This window comes from Falco rusticolus, chromosome 2 (genome assembly GCF_015220075.1).
Source record: "Falco rusticolus isolate bFalRus1 chromosome 2, bFalRus1.pri, whole genome shotgun sequence".
NCBI lineage: Eukaryota > Metazoa > Chordata > Aves > Falconiformes > Falconidae > Falco > Falco rusticolus.
In genome coordinates this window covers 88658216-88685570 of record NC_051188.1, presented here as the reverse complement: position 1 = coordinate 88685570, position 27355 = coordinate 88658216, and the positions used below count along the sequence as shown (strand labels likewise).

The 27355-nt window shown below is 36.8% G+C and overlaps 1 protein-coding gene across 2 annotated transcripts in view; it reads left to right on the top strand.

Moving 5' to 3' along the window:
- POLA1 (DNA polymerase alpha 1, catalytic subunit) overlaps positions 1-27355 on the top strand; it is a 204035-nt gene that overhangs the window by 143334 nt on the left and 33346 nt on the right. For both annotated transcript variants that reach the window (XM_037377112.1, XM_037377111.1), the window contains exon 36: positions 16848-16944. In XM_037377112.1, coding sequence (XP_037233009.1) covers positions 16848-16944 — 97 coding nt within the window. The remainder of the gene's footprint in view (positions 1-16847; positions 16945-27355) is intronic.

The window sequence follows — 27355 nt, the reverse complement described above, 5'->3', positions numbered from 1 at the left end:
CTTGTTTAATCGCCTGGTTCTGAACGGAACTGAAATAGTCATGTTCTGTCTCATAAAGCTTCAACTCCTTTTGAGACTTTGCAGAACCCTGCAAAAACTACTTTTTAAGTTTTTTGATAAGCCTGTGATAAGATACTTAGAGAAGATGCTTTTGTGCTCCATAGGTTATCTTATGTAGAACATGAAAGTCTGTTGTTTGTGAGCTGGATGGATTGACAGAAATAGTTAAAATTCTTGCTTGAAGAGGCATATATGCATTTGGTTACCCTGCTTTCATGATCTAGATGATTTGTTGAATGTCATGTTTCTGAATACCTAGGTAGCAGAAATGGTAAAGAATACTTTTCAGTACTTCCACATGGATAAGATGTTTTCTCAGATTTTTTTTTTATTTTATTGTTCATCGATGCTTTAATCCTGGTGGATAGATTTTTGCATGGGTGATCTTGTTAAGACAGCTCAGAGGTTCCAGCTAGCACGTAATACGGAGTACTGCATGTTGAGGATGGGAAGGCTAGCATGCTCTTCTTGCTGAAAACCACTCAAAAATCTGCACCTAACAAAGCAGTTTATTGGCATGGGTAATAAATAGTACGACATTTGGCTACTTCCCTGCTGCCACACAAGGTTCTTATCTAACCTAATTTATGTCTTCCAGTCAACTTTCAACCTCATTCCTTATCCCAATTGCAGAAATATATAGAAGCTCTAAACAATGAGCTAGCTATGATAAAAATGAATTTTCTGCTTGAGACAGCTCCTCTAGTTAGCTGTACTGTATGTACATAATTATTCATTGTTGGGTTTTGTTTGTTTTTAAAATCCGGACCTCCCCCAACCTTTTGCAAAAAAGTAATTCTGAACTTGTAGTGTTCCCTTGTACTTGTGTAAACCTTTAACGAGAGAATTGACAGTTCTTGACTGAATACATCCAGTGCCTCACCTTACAAAAAGTTATTGATGACCTAATATAGATATTGTGAACTTGAAGCCTTGTGAAGAAATAATGTCTGAAAGATTACATCCTTTCAACAGATAATTTCCATTGCAGATGTACAGCGGAGTGAAGATAAAATTGAGTAGGATATATAAATTTGGTGAATAAAAGATGAAAGGTTGTAATGAAAAGGCAATGAAGAAAAATGTGTCTTTGGTAAAAGCTGTAAGAATGAGGGAAGTACTAAACTTTCCCAACTGGCTGTATTTGGCTGTATTGAACTTGACATGTATGCACCCTTACTGCAAAAGTCTCGGATTTATGAGGAAGATGAAAAATCCTAATGAGTTTCCTTGTGGAAAGCAGAAGGTAAAGAGTAGTATTTCGGAAGAATTCCCTTGGTGGCCTTTGATTCAGGCGCACTCTTGGCTACCTTCACATGGGCTGTGGACCTGGCCTCTACATGAGCAGGCTTGTGTTTGTGTGTCTGGGTTGCCATACCTGTGGGATCAGCTGCCTTGCTGTGCAGAATTGGAATGAGCTTTTTAATTGTATAAGATTTAAGAATAACAATGTTAAAATTGTAATTTTTTAAAGGAAAAAGCTACAAGAGTATAAAACACTAGCAACTATTATTGACATTGTGTTTTACAGTAAGTACATTCCATTAGGTGCTCTTGTCATCCTGTCTAGGTTATAGGAAGCTAATTAGCCAATCCAGCTTTTCCTAGGCCAGAAACTTTTGAGAGTTATATTTTTTCTGTTACTTTTTCTAAATATTGTTACTAAATCCACTCAGAGCTGCTGTTCTGGGCAATCTGTGCTTTCTTTACTCAGATGGAATGTTGTCTTCCTTGTTCATCTTTTTATTCCCTATAATTTGGGCATTGGGGTGCTGCCTGATACTGTAAAGGATAAGGTCTTTTTTTTCCCCCAGGCTTACTTATTGAAGATTACAATTAACATTTTTATTGTGTTATGTGTATGAGTATTTTCACTGGTCCTAAATTTCAGGTTGCTTCTTTGTGTTTGCTACCTTTTAAATCCCAGAAACACAACTTTGCTAGTTTAACAAATGAAATATCTTAATTATTAATGGGTTTTGTTCCCTGTAGGGTTTATTATGTTTAGCTTTCTACAAGGTTTTTATACTTGTCCGCATAAGGTCTGCATAAGGGACTTCTTTTATTTAATGGGGGAAGAGCTGGAGAGGCATTGAGGGTGGAATGGCCAAAACTGCTTATATTTTGTTAGATTTTGAGAAATCCAGTTACCAGTGTCTCTCATCCACTGTTGTTCAAAGGGCTTGCTTTCTACTGGGGTACTGTGATGGCAGTAACACAAGTTCACTCGTAGGTCTTGCTACAGCATCAACCTGCTAAGAAGTGTTGGGAAGGAGGAGCTCCAAGGAGAGCCAGCATCATGCCTACTAATGGTTTTATTTTGTTGGGTCGATTCTGAATTTCTCTAAACTACGTACCACAACAGACAGTCTGCTTACCTGCTTTTTTTTGTTACTGAAACCTAGCTTCTTACTCTGCTTCTGTTCTTTCACGAGGTGGATTTGGCTGGCATCTGGAATTGTGTATTCAGGAAGAGGCTTGATACAGAGAATGTCATTGTGCAGTTTCAAGATGGGTCTGTTTGGTATCAGATTGAAAATAACGCGGTCCCTCAGGAAGAGGATGAAATTCAGTTAGCAGAGGTTGTGAGCACGGAAAAGTTATTTAGAGGAGGTGGTGAAGTGAGTCTTTGCAACTAATTTTTTAAGTTCCTAGAAAAATTAACATACATTCTGTTCTGATTGGGCTACCTTTTATGGGTATGTAAGTTAATGGTGGTGATTTTATTTTAATGCCAGTGTTGGTAATATGTAACAAAGTCTAGAATTTGTCGATAGAATTTTAGTATACATCAGATCCTTCCATTAGGAGTGTTACATCTGGTGAAGTTCATCTCTTGGAATGGAAACTAGTATTTTGAGAGCAACACCACAGTTTTAGTTGACCTGTCCAGTTTGATCAAATATTTTTGCAAGCATTGCACCATGATCAGGAACCATCTGGCTGAAACTGAAGTTTAGATGTCACTAGTTCTAGCTGAAAAGTTTCTGAAATGTCTGTCCCATTACAGAAATTCACTGTTCCCCTCTTTCTTGGTATGGGTTGTCTTTTATATGGCAGTGCTGTAGTTGCAATCGCTGGCATACAGAAGAGGGGAGGAAGTCTTGTGAGGAAGCCCTTTGCTTTTCTGCACCCAGAGGCCATACTCTTTTCTTTCTCAATTTATCTGCTAAATGGATTCCCACTTTTGAAACATATACATGAGTGCATAGCTTCAAAGTTTCTGTACCTTTATACTGCAGTACCCATATGTTCTGCCTGATCACTACAAAGGAGAGAGATGTTTCTGGTAAGACTTCTTAACTCTTAGGATTATTTGTTTGTAGTAAAAATGTTTGTCTTCCATCATCGTACTTCTCACTAAGGCATCTCAAGTTCAGACCAGTAAATGTTGCATTCATTGATTACACATTTTAACTTCCCTTAGGGGACAGAGTCCAGTATTTCAAGCATCTGATCCAATTTCGTATCAGATAGGTTGAACTTCTCAGGGAAATTTTCAGTGCTATCATCAGAGAAGTTAAGTATCTTTCTAAAGAAAAGCTACTGGTTATAAATTGTTAGACTGCTACTCTGAGACAAAAGTGAGAAAATTCTTTAAAAAAGGAGTTTATTGAAACTGAAATGAACAAAATATTGCTCTGACCAGCAGATCGCTGTTAAGGAAGGTTTTTCACAGGGGTGTTCCATGACTTCCTGTCACAACCAGCTGCTTTTCTTTTGTCCTAGAGACAAAATATCCCTTGCACTTGGAGGTATTCATGTTATTAATAGCTATACCACATTGCTCTTCCAGCTTACTCTTCAGAAATGTGGCAAAGTAGATGCATGGTTTTCCTTTGAGGCTTGCTGTCACTTAGGCACTGCTTCTGAGCTTCCTACAAACTTTTATCTGGAAGGCCTGTTATCACAAGATCTCTTGCTTTGCCAGTTTGGAACCTTACAAATTACTTTTTGTCTTTTCTGTTGTATTTGTAAAATAACTTACTCAATTTTTGAAGAAAACCTGACCTGCTTTAGTGGCAGGGCAAAGAAAGCAGCATGCATTTGGTTGTCTGTATTATTTTTGAGAGTTTGTTGTAAGTTTGAAAGGTCTAATTTAAAATTTCTTCGCTTGTTGAATGTGAACACTCAAAACTCCTGATACAACCAGATAGTTCTGCCCGGATGGATGTGTACATCCAAGGCAAAAAATAGCAAACTTAATTCTAGCCCCTGAGGGAAGAGCTAATCTTTAGAACACTTTTTTTTCCTTTATTTAATAAATGTGTGTCTAGTGCCTCACTGCTTTAGTAATTTTTTATTAACACCCAACACTGTTTGCAGATGTCCTAACTTTACAGAAGAGCTGAAGTTACCAGAACTCCTAGAGATGCACCTAATGCTATGCAGCTCTTTGCAGAAAGAGGTGGAAGACAAGTCTTCTCTGTCCTTGTCTAACACTTAAATACTGACAGCTCCTTTTCTGTTACAGAATGGAACTATAGAAAGATCACTTTTTGTCAGTTTTTGTGAGTGTGTACCATTTCACACTTTTACCTGGGTTCAGCAGAGTTCTTGGTGTCCAGGGCTGCTTTCATCTCTGTCAGAGCCATAACTTGCCAGAGTACTCTCCATGATGAAAAATACTCCAGTCACCGTTTTGCTTACTTCGTAATTGGAGTTCTTTCGGTCACAGCTAATTATTGCATAAGTTGCTACCACAGTTCAACACCTTTTGCTTTTCTCCAGCAGCAAGAAACCTATTATTTTAAACAAATATTTCTTTCAGCTACATGTAAAAATAATCACTTTGAGAGGGTTTCCCATTAGAGAAATCAGTTAATTATTTATCACCAGTCTCTTTTAGTGTGGAAACATTAAGATTTAATCCATTGAAGATAATTGTTTAAAGCAGTCTTTATTCTTAAAAATACAATGTGGTTTTTTTAACAGTTTGCAGACAGTTGTCATTTAGTGGGGATGCCTTGCTTGGAATTATCCATTCTTCATATGTTTTCTTTAAAATTTATTTCTTGGGTCTTTGTCTAAATATCTGTGGTGAGGATAACTGACAGTGCAAGGAAGAATTTTAATAATTTGATTCATTTGTGTGATAACACCTCTTGAATAAAACTTCACTGGGCGGGGGGTGGTGTTTGACCTACACTTCTTCTCCTGGAACATACATATACACTATTGACCTCACTCATCAGAGCGGCTGACAAGATCAAACCCTAAAGTTTTTGATCTTTGCTTGTTCTTAGGTGGACTAATAAAAAGATTTGTGAATAATCTCAGGGTTGGTGTCTTTCTCTCTTTCTGTTTGGACTTGCCAATTGAAGGATACAGGACATAATCTCTGGGTTTCTTTCAAAGCAGTCTACAAAACTGACATCGATAACGGTCAGTTTTAAACATGCATCATCTAGTAAAACCTGTGTCCCCCAGAACACTGTTAGATTGTTAGACAATGACAGAGATGTATGTAGAGAAGATGGCATTAAAAATAAAATGCATCAGAATTGGTGTATGCACTGCTGTGCCAATGCTGCTTTCGGTGCTGAAGAATCCATTTTCAGTTATGGGGAAGATGATTGAAAATAACCTGTGTTTTGCCGAGAAAGGAAAGTATATGGGGATAAATCCTGCATAACAGTGATTATTTGTGGAAGGAGAAGAGGGCAGCATAATAAGTTATTGGAGTTGTGTCTGGTACCTAAAGTGCTGATGTTGATTTCAACCCTAGGGTAGTAGATAAAGATGCCTCCTTATAAGTCATTGAGATGTGCCTTTGTGCACAACTGATTGTAACGTTTTGGTGTTGCCCACAGAAAACATGCTTTGCTTCACTTTGCTTTGTCATCTACATAACATGACTTTTCTTTAGCATTTAGTAGAGGGCCATTCTATTAAAGTCTTGAGAGATCTGCTTCAGACATGAGATCAAGACTTGCACTGATAAAGCTGATCATATACACTACTACCTGTAGATAGGTGCTACTGTAGCCTGTTGGGGACAGTTCATCTCAGCAAAACAGAGGAGGAAAGATCTTACTTAACAGAGGAGTCACCTGTGTACATCCTGACTCCAGAGTAAGTTAGGCAAGTCAAGTAAACTGTATTGAAAAGTTGTTTTCCTTTCCAACTGAAGCAGTAATCTTGCGTAGTCTGATAAGTTTCAGGAGTTTCTTGTTTATACTGTTGGTACCATAGAGATGGAGATTTCAGTCAATCGCTAACAATTCTGATCTTCTAATAGTAAAATGGTTCGAGGTGCATGATGAGTAGCTAAAACGTACTCATATCTCAGCCTGGTTTCCTTATTGTCTTAACATTTAAGAAAAACCAAGATCAATAGCAAGGAACATTGACTCAAAGTACTTTAGAATTTACTGAAATTCCAAATTTGCTTTAGGCAAGAAAGCATCCTCTGCAGCAGATACATTCCTTGTCTCAGATTGTTTAAGTACTCGAGCTCAAAGAATAGTTCATTAAAAATTGAGGTGGTTCAACCAGGCTGAACTATGTTCAGTTAGGAGTTGAAGGCAGAAACCTAGCTTTTCAAACGTTTAATCTCTTGATAAAACCTAGAATTAAGGGAATGAGTCCTTAAGTCATGAGAAACAGGAGTATGGTAATCCAAAGCAGTACATTTAGTTCCCTCTCTGGAAATGATTCTTCTTTTTTTGTTTTCACGTGCGTGCTTTTACATCTAAAACATATTCAGATAAGCTTATTTGGTTGTGTATCTAGCCTATTTATAGTGCTGTTTATTTACTAATAAACCAGTTTTTAAATGCTGTACTTGTGTTTGTTGAATGATAATCAAGATTCAGTTACAAAAAGGCTTTCACAAATATTAGTAAATTATTTCGCAGAAAAGAAATGCAACATTACCCATTACTGAACAAAATTGTAATTTAAATAAATATGTATAAGCCAAGTTGCTTACGTAGATTGCACTTTTTATACTGTATGTTTCTGGGTAGCTGAAAAGCGCAAAATGTTTGTGTAAAGTGTATCAATTGGTGCAAAAAGATACTTTTGCTAAAAACGTGAATAAAAATCAAAGTTGCAAATACAGAGCTAGATTAAAATATTTTATGTAAACAGAAATATCTTACTTTCAAACTGAAACTTGTTACGTCTGCTACAGTCTAGATTGTGAGAACAGGACTTGTTCTGTCAGCTTTTTCCATTGTTATCCATAACATTCTGCATCTGAACATCAGAAGTGGCATCATCTGTTTTCACAAGCAGACAGAAGACTCAAAACGTACCTCAGATAAGATAACAAGGAATCACCTTTTGCTCATCCTTGGCAATACACAACCATTCTTGGACATAGCAGCAGCTTGCATGAAATGGTAAAAAAGCAGCCTTATACCTAATCTGCAGAGGCCTCTAGGAGACCTCTAGCAAAGGCCTCTCTCTCTTTGCCATGAAAAAGGACTGCAGCTGGTAGGTGGTTGGTTTGTGGGTCTGGTCTGGGAACTACCTGCAGGGACAGAATTTACTCCTAGTAAGGGGGTTTCATATCATCTTCTTGGTTGAGGCCTGCTTGATTTATTTTGTTTCCAGCTGTGAGAAGTGTGGGTCCTGTGAAATAGGGTATGACTTGTATTCTTCTTGAGGAGTGGTTCTCCATGAGTAAGGGTGGAGGTTTTGTATGCAGGTATCAGTTGTACAGGGTCCTGATTGTTTAATTGTGTCCTTAAGTTTCCTAGATATTTACAGTTCAGTTCTTTGTTAGAAAGAACATAATGATTTTAGAATTTTTAATGGAAATACATGAAATTGCTTGAAAGGTGAAAGAGTTCTGTTCAGTGATGAGAGTTCCTGTGCGTGTGCTTACTTTTTCTGACCCATCGTTAACTGCTGTGAATGCTCTTTATTCAGCAAGTAGATCCATCAGTTCTCTAAAACAAGACAGAGCTCTGGAGCTGTACTAGCTTGTTCACTAACACTAAAGATAGATTGGGAATACTTGGCCACAGTACTTCATCTGCGGATTAGAATGACAGCTTTGCTTTGTGGAGGTGGTTTTCAATTCTAATGTTTCACCAAGCCTTTTCTGTAATGTACTACTTATTCCAGACTTTCAAAGGTCATGTAATTCCATAAATCCAAAAATGAGTGAGTGACTTTGAAAGTGCTTGTTTTTTTCTTAAAAATGTAAACATGGATTTATTTATTTTTTATTAGGTTTTCCTTGTACACTAAGGAGAGGATATGTTTTAGGAGCATATCTATATGCTGCTTATTTCAAGCAGCAATTTATTTGAAGTGTGCAAATATTCTTGATTGGAGGCTCTTAAAATACAGTTGATTTGGGGATCATGCTGGTGGTTCTCCAGAGTAATGTTCAGTCCATTTGGGAAGATGCTATTTTGTAGTTTTGCTTGTATGTGGTGCTCAGTGAGTCTGGTTCCAGAGCGATGTCTGTCTTTCATCAGCTGTCCAGTAAAGCTCATTTCTTTGGTTTGATGTAAAAAAAACTTCAGATTTTAACCTTTCTGCTGTAGATGATAGGTTTGAGAATTTTTGTACAATCCTCATCCCAAAGTACATCAGTGCAGGATGGATCTTCAGGCTCCAGGACTGGTTAGCCTGCAAATTCCTCAGTTGCTTTCAGGAGGAGAATAGTGAATACACTAGAGCCTCTCCAGATCCATGAGGCAGATTACAGATTAAAATATTTTTTTTGCAATATATTTCGTTGATCGGATTTAGAATGCAAAGTCTTGAATTATGTGGATAAAACCAGGTCTTGTACCTTTTTCTTCTGTTGCACTGTCAGTACCAGTGTTGTGTCCTCTGAGCAGAAACCGAAGATTGCAGGTGTTTGTATGTATAAACCAGTGACTGGCCATTGTGTAGCGTTGTAGATTCAGAGACTGAAACAACATGAGGGCTGTGTTGCAGCTTGAGGCTGATAGTGTGTTGCGTGCTCATTACGTGGGGTTGCTTGCGGGGTCAAAGTCTGTTGGGGCAGAGCTTGGGACTGAAGTGCAATCAGATGCATATAGCCAGTACGAATGGTCCAGACACATCATCTCCTGAGCCACCTCATCACTGTATTAGATAGTCAATTGTCATCACCTAAAACTCAGTCAACAAATGTTAGAAATTTAGTAATATGGACAGCAACAGTTCAGTGCTTGAGTTTACTGGTCAGACCTATTTTGTTTAGCATGGAAGAACTGACTGAAGGGACCATCTTGATGACATTTCCTAGTATGGGAGTTAACCACCACGTGATCCTGTTTTATCAATTTAATAAAATTTCTCTATGAAAACCAGCTATTTATTCATTTCATTATTCGTTTTGAGGGCTGTTTCTGGACTCTTCTTAACATCTGGAACAATATTTATATAAAATACTGGATTTTTTCTTTTAAAACTTCTAATTTGTATTTATTTTTTGCCATTGTATTTTTATTAAAATGTGTTCATACATATATAAGCAGACATACATATGTGCAGTGCATAGACATGTAGAACTTGTTTAGGGCTAATTTCTGTACAGTTAGTCATTGATTGCTGTTACAGTGTTTTTAGAAAAAAGATACCTCAGAGCAGATAGTGTCTGGTCTTGTTCAAGACTCAGTCACAACTTTTGCATGCTTTTCTCTTGAATAATTGGATTAAATATTAGTAATATAATAAATCAGTCATAAACATCTTGATGCTGAAAATTTCAGAGTAAAGAAACTTTGCAATGACATGTATACTTGAGGGTATGTGAGGCAAGTGATTCTCCCACTCCAAAAAAGAGTGATTCTTAGTTCAGACTTGTGTTCACACTGCCGGGTCTTATTGCACTGCTCAGATGAACTTAAGTATGGGTGTAAGGCAGAGCTCGAACCCAGAACTAAAAGCAGGGGAACATTCTGTCTTCCCTTGCTAGCAGTAGCTAGTTTGGCTTATTCACATCAGCTACCATGCAGTTTGCTGTTTCACCATGTGCCAGCTGTTGACCACACAGGCAGGCAGTTAGATTTTGGGGGTTAGTTTTCTGCCAGACGAGTTCTGGCTGGATTATTATAATTCTGCTGGATTAGTGAGGTGGATTGATTATACCAGGTGAGCAGTAGAGCATGCACAAGGCCAGAAACAGGGGAGAGGGTTGCATGCCTGTCATTACAGTGAGGAACTGTTAGCACAGATGACAGTCAGGCTTTTTGTTTAAAAGATTATGTATCTCCAAGGAAGAGGAAAAGGATTTATTTCATGTCTTTGCTTACACTGCTGTCTTTAAGTGAGGTGAGCCACCACCATTAGTGGTCCAACAGCTTCATCCTTTCATTCCTCTGGAGCTCTGTAGGTAAATACTGCCTGGTCTGCTGGCACTTGCTGTTCATCTTGCGTCTATGACATATGCTTGAGGCGTCATGTTTGAATCCTCAAAGCAGAACAGTTTCAGCTTGAGACTCTCCTCAGTTTTAGATAATTCATTCAGTGTCTTTGTTATGGCCAGAAATGCTTTGCTCATTGAATTTCCTTACTTTTTTATTTTCCATGTTAATGTCTCCTAAATCTTGTTAATAGCCAGCTACTTTTTCTCCAGGGTTTCTTAATGAAAATGTTTACTAATGGTATTGTCAGGATATCCCCTGGAGGTATTCTGTTAACCCTTCATTCCATCTGGTGTCCCTTGTCAGCAGGTGTTGTCATCTGTTCTTCACCCAGTTCCTCACCCACTTTTATGTTCTTTTGCTAGCACTGGAGTCCAGAGTTGTGGGGTTTTATAATTAGATTATCTGTAACGTTCTCACTAAACAGGACTTAAACCAGCAAAAGTTCTTGACCTTTCAATTACTTAATGGAAAAAAAAAATATCTCGTAGTGCACAAGAATATCCAGTCTTCTGCTGTGCTTTTTTTTTTTTTTCCTATTTACCCTTGCATGTATATGGAAGAACCTTTTCTTTCATCATACAGTCCATGTTAACATAAGTACTAGGGAAAATTTCATCATATCCAAATCCTGCCACACCTGTTTCAGTTTCCTTTTACTTCTTTAATGGACTCTGAGTCATAATCACTAAAAAACCCTCCAGTACTGACTGAGGCGGGTGGACAGTTTGGAGGGTTAAGAAGAAAACCACACACCCCCACACACCTTCCCATTTAGTTTATAACCAGTGCTGCTGTCAAGAAAGATGGTGACCAACCATCTCATGGTTTTAATGGAATTGGATGTAAATTTTCAAAAACTGATTGTATACTAAAGCATAAAGTCTGCAATTTTGATGTACTTTTATTTCACCTTTTTTTTTTGGTTCATGTGAAGTAGTTATCGTAGGTGCATGGTTTATTTCAGCATTTTTGACACAGACCAGCATTGTGTTTTAACCAGGTTTTGTGATACACGAGAAGATTTGACTTCAGTCTACATCAGCATTGGCGTGAGGCAAGGGCTGCTGTGACGAAGTTACATTTCGTGAGCTCTTATGGTGCAGGAGTGTCTGTCTGAAGAATTTGATGGTGAATAGGGGCTGTGTGAACCTGGTGCAATGCAACCGGCCTGGTTTTACAAAAGAATATGTGAGGTGTGTAAAATGTGGTCTTCAGTTTATTGCCTTGAAATCATTGTAGCATGGATAGCATTTGGATATATAAACATCCACAAAGCTAAGCTGTGCCCTCTTTTTGAAAATAGAAATTGCAGCACATAAGAAACACGATGGAAGATGTGTACAGTCTATACAATCTTCCAGCAGTAGATTGAGACCAGTGGCACTTCCCCGAAAAAATAAATTACCCGAAATTTGCAGCACATTCATATTCAATTTCATCACAGCAGATGCTCATTAGTATGTTGTTATTAATTGGTATTCACTTTAGGTTTTGTTTAAAATGAAGATAATAATTAGGTTTTAATTACTGCATCTTTCTAAGGGGGGGAGGGGAGGAAATGCCTCTCAAAGCACTGAAGTATTTCCTGTACGATTTGCTCCGTTACGTCTAAGCCTTGAAAGAGTCTCTGAGACATGTTTTTGTGCCAGGAGACTTCTTTTCTATTTCCTCTTATTTTCCTTTCCTTTTTTTAAAGTATTAAGAATTAGTTCTAAAGGATTTGTTTGGTGGACATTCTGAATCATATCACAGTAGTAAGAGCCACTGTTCTTTCTAATCAAATTACCAAAAAGGCTTTTCACAAAAGTAACTCTCTCAGGCAGCTGATTAATGAAGTGGTGCCACTGTTTTGTATTATAATTAATTGAAGTAATACAAATAACTTCTGTAACCTGTGGAAATTATCTCCTTTGCAAAGCAGCCTAATAGAGTTAGCAAGCTAGAAAGGGGAGTTTTTTGCGGTTTTTTAATTTGTCGCCTTCATCATCCATAAAACCATAAGTGACACAAGAGAAAACAGTAAATGACAAAGAATACAAAATAACACCACCACAGAGGGGGCTTGAAGAAATGGGAGAGAGTCAGATGCAAACCAAAAAGGGCATAAAAAAAATTAGAATGCTGAAAAGATTTAAAGGGTTATGAGTGGGGTGGGACTACAGAGAATTATAGGAATTTGGGAGATGCCAAAGAATAAATAAAAGATTTCAATCTACTGTACAGGAATAAGAGTAATCTAAAAAGCATTGACCATAACATCTTAGTTTGGTTAATACAGGAACTGGCAGCAGTTCAAAGAAAATTAATCTAAGCAGGGGCATTTAGGTTTTTGGCCTGTTCAAATGTATGCTTTGAAGATACAGAGGTTGTTACATGCTGCTTAGAAGGTGTCGAGTAGAACAGCACTGTATCTACATATGTAAACCATCAGAACTAGAATCATTAGTTCAGCCTTCTGCTACCTTGCTGTTGGGAATATCCATCTTTTCCTTCTGTTTATTTTTCCCATTTTCCTTTCCTCAGACCTTTCTTAAGACCAGATTCTCTAAGTCACCATGGTGCCTTTAGCTACTCAAATGGGAGCCATTCAGGCACCCTGTTAACAAGATGGAGAATGAGGCATCTCAGCTGAAGTCCTTTGTGATGTGATCTGAAACAGCCAGCACTGAGGGAGGGGTCTTCTAGTTCCAACACCTAATTGCAGCTGGCAGCAAGCTTTCTTCCATAACGGAAAAGCTGGTGAGAGGTAGTGCATCATAAGTTCTTGGGCACCATGTTTAGGGTAGGAAGATGGTCACCAATGGTTAAATCCAAGTCCCCTTACCTTCAGAGAGTTGCGTTTTGGCATTTATAAAAAAAAAGAGGAAAGGGGGACACTGGCAATTTTTCCGCCCTCCCTGTGCAAGGTTAAGAAAACCAAGTTCAGTTCTCTCTTCTTGCTAGAAGAGTTGCAAACCTGTGTCTGCTGCTTCTGGAAAAATTCCCTACTTGCTGACTACACTGTTGCAGACTGAGGGAATTGGGACATTATCACCTTGAAATTTCACTTTGATTTGGAAAAAATGCGTCAGGGTTTGCAGGGACAGAGAGAGATGGAGTGAGCATACCAAGGGGGCATTGCTCTGGAGCCGAGTTTTTAGGCATTTGTAAGACAGAAGAGATGATGCTACCCTTCAGGCCAGTGTTTTGTTCAGACATCAGCAGCTGTAGGGACAAGACAAATGCTAAGGTAGCGATTGCCATCAAGAAGGGTGGACTTGGGCATGTGTGGAGGCACAGATGACCTTCAGGAACTCCAGAAATACAAATGTGTTGCATCTGTCAAATCTCCTTTCCTAAATATATCTGCCCTAATGAACGTTCCCTGGCATGTGTGGTAGCTGAGCGAGATTATTTTCTTTTCATGACTGAGCATTTTGAACCCTAGTTTTGTGCTTAGTCATAGGAAAATTTGCTTTTCCAGTTCGTAATTTACCAGTTCTGTCAAGAAGACACCATCAGTTTCCTGTTAGGTAATCTGTGCAATCTTAAATTCTTCCTGGGAAGGCAGGTTGGAGGTTTGCTGTTGGCCTTCTGATGCTACAGGAAACAGTCTGCAATCATATTAAACCTAGATTTCTTTAAATTAATCTTTTGTTGGCCAAGTACAATGAAATTTTTTTTGTTACATCTGTTATTTTTATATTAGAAGCTTGATTTCTCTGTCCAAAGGAGTGAATAACTGCTGAATGCAAACTGTATATCTTTGGTTCCTTCATTTGTTTATTGCTTTTTTAAAAAAATGGTTGCATGGAAAGAATGCTGTTCTTTCCATGAATGGAAGCTGTCAAAGAAGCAGATTTATCAGCTGAAGCCAGTTCTTAATGAAATCAAGAAATCAAATATCATGGAACAAATAAGAACTTCAAAATAGAGTTTTATTTTCATGTATTTACTATTCTGTCTTTCATGGGAAGGAAGAATGCATCAATGACGATACAAATTTAGCCCAAGTTCTTACCATAATGTTAGGGGTGTCAGGTTTTTTAAACAAAAAATTCACTGCTAAAAGTAAAGTATTACTTGGGTTTGGAGTTTTAAGGATTGGGCTTTTTTCTTTTTTTTTTTCTTTTTTTTTTTTCTTTTTTTTAAGCTACAAGTTACCAGAATTTAAGGAAATACGAGAAGTGATGATATAAGTAATTCCTAAAGTCCTTTTAAATTTAAGGTACCTCTTCCATGGTTTCATAAGTATGCCATAATGTTCATACTTAATTGCATTAAAAATCTTCAAAACCCTTTGTTTTCCACCAGTTACTAATTCTAAGATGTGGCAGGAAGCTAAAGGGTAGGAGATACTAGCACATTGTCAATAAAAAAAAAATAATTCTGTGTGTATGTATATATCTGTCTATGTGTGCATGCATACATTTTTACATACTGATTTTTGTATTTTCTTTATCCATTTAAGCAGTGACTTTCAATTAGCCTGCCTACTAGTATCAGGTCACTAAACTCTATAGCTGATGCTTTATTCTTTCATGTGGGTTGTCATTCGTTTGCTTCAGTTGGCTGGCAAAGGTTGTTGTATATCCATTACCAGCAGCACAGCACTTTGCATTTCTGAATTGACAAGCAGCTATATTGACCTAGCGCTTATTATGGGTCAACAGCTGCGTTAACCGACGGAAGGACTGAGGGGCAATTAAAATGAATTGGCAAAAATATATCTTCCTAATTTACTCCAATTTGTTATTTATGCTAACATTGTATGGCTTCTATGGTGACACTAAACAGAATGGACCCAATAATGGCAATTAACATAAAAATATAATGGCTAATCAAATTGACAGCAACTGTTTCTCATCATCTCAACACACAATACATTATCAAAACAAACTATTATGAAGGAGGTAATTTCAGTGTTCTATTCAACCTGCTTCATGTGTGCAGTCAGGGAGATGTGTACCAGCAATTACAGCTGAATCTAAAAAACTAAACAAATAACTTAATCGCTGTCGTCCTCCTTTTTTCTTCTTCAGGAAGCAGTAATCAGGATTTACTAAAAATAACTGGTGTATAATAGTATAATGATGATGCATATCGTAGAATAGCTAATAAGGAATAAAATAAGCTTCTGTGTGTCTTTTTTTAAAATAGGTTCACATGAAGTGGAAAGAAGTATACTGTTAAGATATATAAAAAATAACTAAGCAGTAGTAATAGTTGTCAACATGAGTTGCTTAATAGTTATAGATACTTTATAACATGTCAATGGAGGTGTAAAATTAGCTGAATTTAGTAAAAAAGACTTGGTTTGATTGCATTGAAGAGTGAAAAGCTAAGTTAAAGCAGAATTCCAATAAGCAGAAAGAGTTTACCAGTTGCACTTCCACTGCGTTTTCAGCATCGCTTCTTGTGCTATACTGAGCTGCAGTTTTACATGGGTCTAACCACATTCTTTGCTGGTTTTATAACTCATCCAGAAAATCTTAAGGAGTTTGTACATGTCTACCTATATGTGTGTTAAATGTGTTAAAACGGACACTGCTTCCATGTTTGATGCTGTTACTGTTACCTCATTCTTAGTTAGGATGTTTGTAATGCACAACTCTTCAAACCCTTGTTGGCCAGTAGTTGGACTCCACTGTATTACAGAGCGGGACCGGAATGTGGTGTTATTGAACAAGAGTTCGAGAAGGTTAACTTGAAATGGTTTAGTTGTAGCACGGGCCAGGTGGATCTTGTGTCTATTCGAGCAATCTTCTAGTGCACAGAATAGTGACGCTAGTTCATGTGCATGCAGGCATGTACTTTTGAACTAGAGGAGCAGCACATAGGCTTGACATCATTGACATTCAGAGCATTTAATTGAATATCATATTCCACATGTACACACCTGCAGATCTTTGAACTAAATGTGTGATTACTAACATGCAGTAGCCTTCACAGATGTTTAAAGCAAAATGATGACATAGCTGTAAAGATATATATGCATCTGTTCTTATTTGAATGGCATGTTCACAATTTATGTAACAGTGGGGGCGTGCACCTGTATCAGGTAGGTTTTTTTCTTTTTTGAGATCATTGCATTGTACTGTATACTAAAGCACTAAAGTTACTCCTTTGTCCCATCATTCTGATGACTTTCATTTTGTTGCTAGAGCATCATTGTGATACACGTATTTATAAGAGTGGATAAATTTAATTTATGTTTCTGTAAGAATGGGTAAGTTCAGTATGATCTATATAAATGCTTGGTGTAAATAGTGAGAAGAGAAAAAATGTAGAGATGCAGTAAAGAGATTTTGCATCATCATCATTATAATAGTACCAAAATCTGACATGAATGGAACATACAAACTGTTAGAACAAAACACAGAGAATCACCTTTTGGACTTAGAAATGGGTGCGAGAGACGCACTTCTGAGTTGGGTTTTTAATTACTATCTTCTTACATTACAGTATTCTGATAAGGCCCTGTACACTCAGCTCTGCTTCTACCGATACATTTTTGATGTGGAGTATGCAGTGGATAAAGTGATTACTGAAGAAGAGAAAGGTAAGTTTAAATTCTTTTGACTGTAGTTGAATAGCAACTTGCATGCTGGAAACTAGACCTACGCATTTGTACTCTTCTAATCTGAACTACAAGGCTGTAATCCAAAGCAGAAAATAGAAGAAAGTATGAATTTGCCTATCTCCTATAAGAGGAATGTGTTGTATCAGAGTTAACCACTTTAAGAATATATTGTATGTCTCCTTTCTTCTTTTAAAGCGATTGTACTTTGGGAAAAGTGCTTTTCTTGCATGTTACACCGTTAGAGAAATCTCTTTGCTTGAAGTCTGAAGGACACATGAGCTTCAGTAAATAAATTAAAATATATGCCTACACTATCTAAAAGAAAAGCCAATTAAAACATGTTCAGCTATTAATATTGAAGAGACACTTTTTATCGGGGAGAAAATGATGGCACAAGAAAAGCAGTAATGCTAATTGTCTACAAAGCTCTCTTAAATATACAGATTAAGCTAATGTTAGGAAGATTATATTTTTTACTACTTGTCTTTCAATTACCATAACAATTTCTGAACTAAAACATTTCTAAGCTGTAATGGATCCACGGGTTTTGTGCAACTAAGTGATTTTCAAGCTGACAGAAGAATACGTCTGAAGGTGGGGTAACGCTTGGAATTCTGAATAAAGACATGTTTGGGTCCTGCCATTGAAGTGCATTGTTCGCAGAGAGCACTTCCACTGTGTCCTCTGTGCAGTTTTGGTGGGGCCTCTGAAGAAAAGATGCTACTGCTTGACACTGCCATTCTGGTAGCTGCTTTGCTGTGACAGTCTTCCCCACTCCTGCCCTGCATCACCACCTAGTTTGCTGGGTGATGGAAAGAGACTAAAAAATTCAGCCTTTCTAAATTTTCTTTCTAAAGCCATACAATACAATTTTGTAGATGTACTGAAGGCATGTTACATGGTGGATGTTACCACTAGTTGAAACCAAATTATTTTGTGTGTAGATCTCATGCTTAATACAAGGATATAAGAGTGGAAGAGGCTTCATGGGTGATCACATCCAATCCTTTCTACTGTAGACCACCACATCTTTAAGGGTTGCAAGTTTATGGCACTTCATTTTGAAACCTGTGAGTGGTCCTTCCCCTTTTTGCTGCTGTTCAAGATTTTGCTGCTGTTCAGGATGTCTTTCATACCCTCCATCTGTGATGACTGAAAATTCACTGTAATTTTCCCATTCTGTCTTGTTTGTGGTTGGTTTATGTCCATTCACTAAATGTTTATTTCCCTTCCTTGACGTTCTCTACTGTGCTTTTGGAAACAGTGGTGACATCTCTGTTTTGTTTTAAACTAAGGCAGAGGCATGCCACTTTCTTTAGGAAGACTTGGTCTCTGCTGCATGATCCTTCCTCTTAGTGCCTTCGTGTGCAGTCTTTTCTAGGTTAAGTTAATCTTTGACTATGAGAAACTAGAAACTAGAGAAACAATGGTATTTTAGATGGTATTTATCCAGTGTCGTGTACACAGGATCTGTATGTTTGCTGGAGGTACTTCCGCTGATGCTTTCGTGAGTCACCTGTGCCCTCTTCGTATCATTAACTTGTAGTTAAGTAATGATAGATATCTTGAGGTTCAAGGGGTTTTTTTTTCCTCCTGTAATTCCAAATTCATGGGTTCATATGAAATTTTGGTTTACTTTTAATTTTCCTGGGTTTATTCATTTTGGACTGCTTAATCTCATTTGTAATTTTAGACTTCAAGGTTAATGAATTATCTCTGAAAAATAGTATGGTGGCTTCTGCATTCACATAATTTCCTACCTTGTGCTTTAATTGGAAAATGTTCCTTGGACTCTCACCACTAATTGGAGAAAATTCACTAAAATTAGTTTCCACAGTAATTCTCAAGGAATTGTAAGAACTCTGCTAGGACCTTCTACTCTCCTCTAAGCATGGTGTATTTTTCTCTTTTTCTTAGCTAATTGAAAGTTTCTGTGTAGTTGTCTTCAGCCAGCCAATTATTTCAGTTTTGGTTCTGCAGCAGGTGTTAAGGCCAGATAAATTATATCTGTTACTTATCCTTTGAAAATTAGTTCTTTTCAAAGAGGCTTAACTGGGTGAGTCTAGTAAACTTATGTACAATTCTGTGCCATTTTGCAAATATCCTTTGTGAGGAAGACATCTTTCAGTTGCTCTAAAATGCATACAGTACTTGAGAATAATTGCTTAAGGCTATTTGGGTCACCTTTTCATTTTATAGATACCAGTGTTCTGTTTTCTAGTAATATATGTTACTGATTTGATGCTTTTAATGTAAAACTCTGTAGGACTGAAATAATTTTCATGTGCCAATCTTGTTGTAGCTCTGGAATGGAGATTTAGTGAGCTTCCTTTCATAACATGAAGCCAAAAAAATTTGTTTCCATGCCATAATTCACAAGCCATTCTGTCCAGTCTGACATGTGATCAGCATCATTGCTTTATCGTCAATGGAGGCAAAATTTTAATGTAGGTTTTGCACATCTTTGGTATTTTCACTCTTCTCTCTATTTTTTGTGTGAGTAAACCACTTAATTACTGGTTTAATTTTGGTTTGGTGAGGTTTTTTGCTTTGTTTTGGGATCTTGTTTTTCAAAGCCTAAATTCTGTAGACTTTTGTCAATTCTACCTTTGATTGCCAGTCTTCCTGAATTTTTAAAGACCAGTTCTTCTTTCTTGTAGATTCTGTTTATTCTTAATAGCAGCTTTAGGTGTTATTCATCTTAGGGTGTTCTTCTATAAAAAGAAGTAATTTTCAGTGGCTAGAGATTCAAGATATAAATGTGTTTTCCACCATTGTTTGAAAGAATTCAATCTTCTTTCATTCAGAACCTTGAGATTTGCTACTAGTTCACTTGCATCTTCTATACTCAATGCTTCAAAATACAGAATGTTAATTACAGAACAGGTTTCATTTGTTCAGCTATTTATATTGAAGGTCCATACTATTTATTGAAACAGAATCTAAAATAATAATTGTGAAATCAGTGGGACTTCAAAAAGACATCCAAGCTGCTCCCTTTCACTGCAAGAGGATCAATACCATAGTTTACTTTTTAAAGATAGGCTAAATTTAAAAATCCACTGGTGATGCAGATTCTACAACTCGTCAAGTTCTACAACAATTTCCTTCTGGTGCTTCACTGTACTTAGTGAGCTTCGCTATATCTAAGATGCATTTTGCTTTCTGAAGCTTACTCTGTGCATGATGGGTGATAGACTGTTCTTTTTGAGTTTTCCATATTTAAAATCTGTATGCTAAGTCTCTTTCAACTACTGACTTGAATTTTTTTGAAGAACAGAAGCAGAGTTTTCCACTTCTCTGCATGTTCGCTTTTTTGGTTTTTTTTAATAGACCTTCAATAGGTCAGATCTACTAGAGTGGAATACAGCAGAAGGATTAATTAACATGTTTTGTAGACGGTTCTTCTGTTTATTTATACCAGTACAGTGCTTACAACATTGGCAACAACATCATTCACTCATGTTTCATTTGTGGTCTCTTGTAATCCTCATATACTGTTGTTGGTCCACCTTTTCCCTCTAAGAATCAAAAATAAACTGATTGGTTTATGTGATGCTTTTTTGTTTCAGTGATTGGTGAAGTTAGCTGTCAATTACACCATCCAGGAATACCTGGGTTATATAGTTACGGGTCTTTAGTCCTGTTATTAATAGCAGCATTTATGTTCCAAACAGATGCTCCCATCCATCTGGAAGTTTAATGTCTGCTATGATGATAACAGTTTAATATGTTAACATTGTGAAACAGTGCAAGGTTCTCAGTTGTCATACTGCACAAAGTGAAATTCTGAAATTCCTATGCTCTCTTTCTAAATTAGAAACTGTTGCAGAGTTAGTCGGGTCAAAACCAGTTTTATTTTCAATGTCGCTATACCAAAACCCTTAATTTACAGATACCAATAATATCATAAGGGCTGTTTGTTCTGAGTTATTTTTTTAATCGGGAAAGGAAGAAGATCACTATTGTGACTAGCAACATACTAAAAATATTTTCCGCACTTTCTTACATTTAGTTTTTAGCTGCAGTAAGAAGCAGCAAGGAGCAGCAAATTAGTAGCAACCTCTGTTCATATGGGTAAAAAAGGGCTAGGTAAACAATCAGTGGTTTTAAACTACGTGTTTAAATACAGACAGAGTATGCTGTGTCTGTATGCCTTAACTTCACAAGTGGAAACCAATGTATTTTTATGGCTATGTCATCAGGAAATCAAAATAGAGTGTAGTAAGCTTTATGTCATTATTCCATTCAAATATTGGTATCAATATTCAAATTGGTAAGTTAAATAATCAAAGATATTAGTGTTTTCCTTTTGCTTCTACAGTAAAATGAAAACCTTTAAAAACGAAGATAAATGGAGCCACATAAAGTCAATACAACTACTCAGCCTCACGCAGATGTCTTCAGTTCCCCCTCCTGGCATCAAATAGAAGATGAGTGCTGCAGTCTCCTTATTAACAATGACTGCAGCATTATTCCACAGGCATTACTATCACTGAGGTTGTTTATGGTGCTGCAATTTTTTTAGAGAAATAGGATCCTGGTCATAGTATTTTTTTCTGTTCAGTAGTGTAGAATGAGGCTGAAAGCCACCACCTTTCCACCGTCCCATTTCTGAGAGAGGGAAGGTCACAAATGTTGTTTGCAAGGCATTGAAGTATTTCAGGGACAGAAACTGCAAAGGTGCTGCAGTATATTATTTCCCAGAATATTTTCAACTATTGAACCCACAGTTGTTGGATTCAAAAAAATCTGGCAGAAGAAAGTGAGAATGGGAGGGGAGTAACGTTGGGAAAAGTGGTTAGATGTTCTTGCTTGTTAGGAAGACCTACATCTTTGAAATATGTATATAAGTGTATGTACATATGTAGATAGATAGATACTTTATAACATGTCAATGGAGGTGTAAAATTAGCTGAATTTAGTGAAAAAGACTTGGTTTGATTGCATTGAAGAGTGAAAAGCTAAGTTAAAGCAGAATTCCAATAAGCAGAAAGAGTTTACCGGTTGCACTTCCACTGCGTTTTCAGCATCGCTTCTTGTGCTATACTGAGCTGCAGTTTTACATGGGTCTAACCACATTCTTTGCTGGTTTTATAACTCATCCAGAAAATCTTAAGGAGTTTGTACATGTCTACCTACATGTGTGTTAAATGTGTTAAAACGGACACTGCTTCCATGTTTGATGCTGTTACTGTTACCTCATTCTTAGTTAGGATGTTTGTAATGCACAACTCTTCAAACCCTTGTTGGCCAGTAATTGAACTCCACTGTATTACACAGCAGGGACCGGAGTGTTGAAATAGAATATAATTTTTTTGATCATATACTTGTGGACTGTGGCTTTGTAAAACCAAATGCATGATCAGAGGATGTTTTCATACATTTATCACAGCTTTCTGTGTACCTCATTCCACCCTTCCATGCAAACACTGAAAGTGCCTAGTTTATGGATGAATAAACTGCAAAATTATGTTGGGAAAATGAAACTGTTCTAGATGGTTAGACCTAGACATAAAGAAATAAAATTCAGCTCTGGATATTTGTGTGAATCCTATCGTTTCAGCATTGGGTGTTTTTCCCCAGTATGTTCATAATTTGGTCTGCCAAGTAGCAGGTTGAAGTGATTTTGATTTATTTATTTATTTATTTATTTATTTTTTGCAATGGAAGATTTCTTGTAACACTGAAGGAAGACCATTTGTCATGGGGATGTTGGCAGAGCTACTTGTTGGTGTGGTTTGGTGTGTGTCTCCCTTTTGGCTGGTAAGGGTGGTGAGATGGAGGGAGGCAGAGTAACTGCAGTTAGGGTTGAAAGGACGGGCCTGAGCAAGGAGCCATTCCTGCTCTGAGGTACAGCGTGGAGGTTCCGTCAGGTAAAGGGAGGAGAGCAGTGTGAGGTGGAGCTTGAACAATTGTATTGTATCTGAAACCAGTGTAATGAAACGGAGTGGTCTGGCATCAGAACAGTTTGCCACATTTTTATCAATATATTGGCAGGAAGACTGCAAAAAAAAATACTTACTGCAATAAATAAGGATGGGGATATAGTTATCTGTGTGCACTCTCCAGGGGAAGATAAGGAGAAATCATATAAATAACCTACATGCATATGTGTCTGTGCATTTCTTTTTAAGATAGCAACAGCTGAAACTTGGCATATCTCTTTCCAGAGAGTACAGTTCAATAAACCGAGCATTTCTGTTTGTGTCACGTCTCCAGGCACTGTCGCTGAGACTTCAGTTCACTATAGTGATCTTTACATCCAAGCAAACAAATGCTGTCAAGTACTTTGTCTTCCAATCATGTTGTTTTGAAGAGATTGTAAAATAATAATTTTCAAGAATTTAATCTCTGAGTATATCTTCAAAAGCACTTGTTCATTTTTCCTTAATGTGTTGTTTTGAAGAGGATTATTTCTGAACTTTTTTTTTTAAATTTGAGTCACCGTTTCTTAAGTATTTTTAAATCTCACTAACTTTTTTGAAAGCAAAAACTACTGAAAATTATTCACTGTAGGTTTTTTGACCCTTTTGAAGTAATGTATGGGCAGTTAGCTGATGTTTAAATCTTAAATTATCCTCCCATAATGATCATACTTTTTTTATTGCCATTTTTAACATATTAAGTGTAACTTTTTCTCCATTATGTTTCTGCTCGTGTGGTCTTTTTGTTAAACATAGGAAATCTAAGTAAACCCGTTACACTGTACATATCTGTACCCTTTCTCTGAGCGCAAAACTTAGTGGCCTGTGACACCTCGCTTGGAGTTACGAGTTGTTGAGTTATTTTCTCTACTTGTGAATGAAATTAATGGAAATAATGACCTAAAATAGTTATGATATGTCCACAACGTGAGAAATCTGTGGCATGACAGGAGTGCATGTGTAAGTATACAGATACATGCCACCTTGTTATAATGCATGCAGTGGTGTAGTCTCTTGTCATCTGCCTCCTCTATCTGTTCTCTTGTGAGTTTCTCTAAACAAAAGTATTTTTTAAAGCTCTTTTTTCTTCACGGTTTCTTTTTTATCTGCAACTCTTTGGCATTTTTCTTATAGAGACCTTTGTCTGTTTTCATCTCTGTTAATGAAGTTTGGGGTGGTTTTTTTGATGGGGAGCAGTTCTGTTGTTGTTAAATGCAAGTCAGAAGTGAAAAGGCTTCTTTTAATGACTACTGCTTCTCACAGCAGTAAGCTGTTTTCTCTAGGGGGAAGAGCAAGACCAGCATGTTCCTCCTTTTAGAAGACCCTTAATTTCATTGGTCTCAGTGCACTCAAAAAAATTTCTGTCTGTTACATACTGGAATTCTGACATCGATGCTAATTTTTTTTAAATTATTTTAGTGGGAATTGGAAATAAAATATAAACAATTTAACTCTGTATAATCCATTCAGTATACATGTGTCTAGACATCAGAAGGATAATGTAAAGCTAAGGCTTTGAAGAGATTTTTTAAAAGATACAATTATCTGTATCATTTTTAAGTCTCACACGAAATGTATTTTAGAACTTGCCAGTGATGGCTCATAATCACTTTGATATTTTGAGGAAAATGGTAGCTTTAAACAGATGATACAGAATTTATTTTTAAAAATGTATTGTGCTTATACAGTTGATGGCTTTTATTTCCATAATGTTTTTTACTACATAATTATACATCTTAATTACGTAATTACCGTCATAATTATTATGTAATTACATGTAGTTCCACTAATTACAAAATCAGGAAGTGTAATTATCTACTAAAAACTTTCTGAAATCTTATTTGTTCACTAGAGATTATTTAAAAGACCAGTGACCTACTGAAGATGATGTATAGTGTTGTACATAATACCAGCTCTCTTTTTCCGTTTCTTCATGGCCAGCACAGTTCAAGAGGGTTGTGGAAGGACTTGCAAGTCTTTAATTATGATTTCCCTTAAAATTAGGTTGGAAACCTTGACTGTATTGCCTGCAAATTTGGAGCCTCTTAATTTTTCTCATTGATACCTCATATCTTTAAATTTAAAGATTCTGTAGCTGAATTTACAGAAAGTTCCACAGTTTGTAACTTTATTGTATTTTGGCTGAGGGTATCTGGTTCAGGTATTTGGTGTCAGCTATAAAGATGTTTGGAAAAGTATTGTTTATGGCCCTGTATGTGTGTAATGAAACCTTGCTTCCACAAAAGACAGAGGAAATACAGCTGATTTCTCATGGGCCAAAGATGTCTTTTATTGAGTAAAACTGCTTTTCTTAAATTTGTTTTCGCATAATATGTTCATGTCTGCATGCTGATTTATTACCTTTGCACATATTTGGCTATAAGTTTGTCTAACCATACAGCAAACCATTTTTTGTTTCAAACTGCATGTCAGAGAAGATAAAATTAATATATTCAGGCGATTTTATGGTTCTTTTGTCCTGATACTTTATTAGAACTGGGCAGATAGAAACTCTGTTCTATATATTGATCTGCCTTTGGTAGGTTGAATGAAGAGAGTATTGTGAAATGTTAGAATTTGATGATTTTATTTCATTCTATAACACCGTGATGTATCAAAATTACATCAGAAATACAAAGCTTTCTCTCACGCTCATGACAGCAAGCATGCATTTATTATGCCACAGTATTAAAGGAAACCACCAAGGGGAAAATACTTTCAGTAACAGAAAATTCGTATGAAAGGGATGGTGTAAATAGTAAGTGGTCACAATTTGTGATACTAATAAAAAGGAAGAAAACTGTAATATCTGTGTCACAAGGGAAACGGTGAAATAGAAACACAAAGAAAACTTTCTGTGGAGCACCTCAAGACTTAATACTGTGTTGCATGTGTATCAGTGCGTAATTTTTCTGTGCTTATTACATAAGGCAACTCTTTTACTGTAGACTTGCCAAAAGCTATTTCAAGCTCCCAAACTTGGCCTGGGTTCACAGGTGATGCAAATCTGTCATCTTCTTGATGTTAAATGTAATTACCTCAACTTGCATCTGCTAAGCATACAAGTCCAAGGAGAATTTGTCTCCAAACCAGTTTGAATTATGTTGACCTTTAAAAGAGATACATAGAATCATTATTTGTGAACACAGATTGTGAAAACAGGATCCTTATTTGATCTCCAAGATTTACATTAATGCTGCAAATAAAATTATTTTAATTATTATATTTAGTGAGTATAATAACTGCACAGGAGATATTTCTTTTTAAATACATTTCTGTATCCTTAACAAACAACAGATTTATATCAGAGACATGATGAAAATTAGTTACACTTTTTTCCCTAAAAAATGGATGGAGATAAATTCTTCTCTTCATTAAGGACTAGAAGGCCATATAGAGAATAGCATAATATAAAATACTTGTTTTATTCCATAGGGGACACAAAAGTGGTGCATGATACGTGTATAAAGATGAGCATAAGACAGAAAAGTGTCTAAATACAGCTTATATTTGGTTTATTAACTAAAAAAATGCTTCCCCCTTCATAAAGGAGTATTACATTTTCGTCATCTCTCCATCAGAAAAATGTGGCAGTGTCAACCAGTCCAGATTGTTCTGTTTCTGGGGGAAAGGAAAAATTGAGCACTTGAAGCCATGGGTGTTACTGCCATGAAAATAAAGAGTGCACGAGAAACTGCTGGAAGTATGTGTTTTAGAAAACTGTGTGTGAGCGCAACCACTATCTCTGTGCCTTGCAAGCTGTGCCTCCACCTGCACAGTTTTCGAGTCCCTCTCTCAGCAAATTCCATTTGTCTCGTTCCATGACAAAGAGCGGCTCTACAAGGTGCAAAGAGAGAGAACTACCTTTTTTCTTTTTTCTTTTTTTTTCCAGTTATTTTGAGGATCATCTCTTCATAACAGTCCAACTATGAAACTTCATATAATGCAATTCCATTGGCTTTTGAGAACAAATGTGTCTTCTCAGGCCAAAACAGGGCTCAGTCTTGAAGAAAAAAACACAGCAGGGTGCTCTTCTGTCCTGGCTTGTCTCTCCTCTGTGAGGGGGCTTCGACGGGTGAGAGGGGCGGCTGGTGAGGTTAGGGAGCGCTTTGTCTTTATCTAGCAGAAATATGTTTTGAAGAAGTTGATTTGATCCTGCCAGGATTACAGCTGTTATATGCATATCAGAATGTTTTCCTATCTTACATTATTTAACTCAGAATATAATAATGTAATTATTTTGACATGAAAACATTACATACTGTGGTATTTCCACTTATCTTTAAATAGACATTTTTTCACTTTGTGAGAGATGCATGCAGTAAGACAAAACAAAAATGAGTAAAAAGGAGTGAGTGACAGCCTAAGCTAGTTTATTTAGATGAAAAAAACCAAACAATATTTGACATTAATAGAATTTTACAGACTTGGAATTAAAATGTATAGCTAGTTATGGTATATTT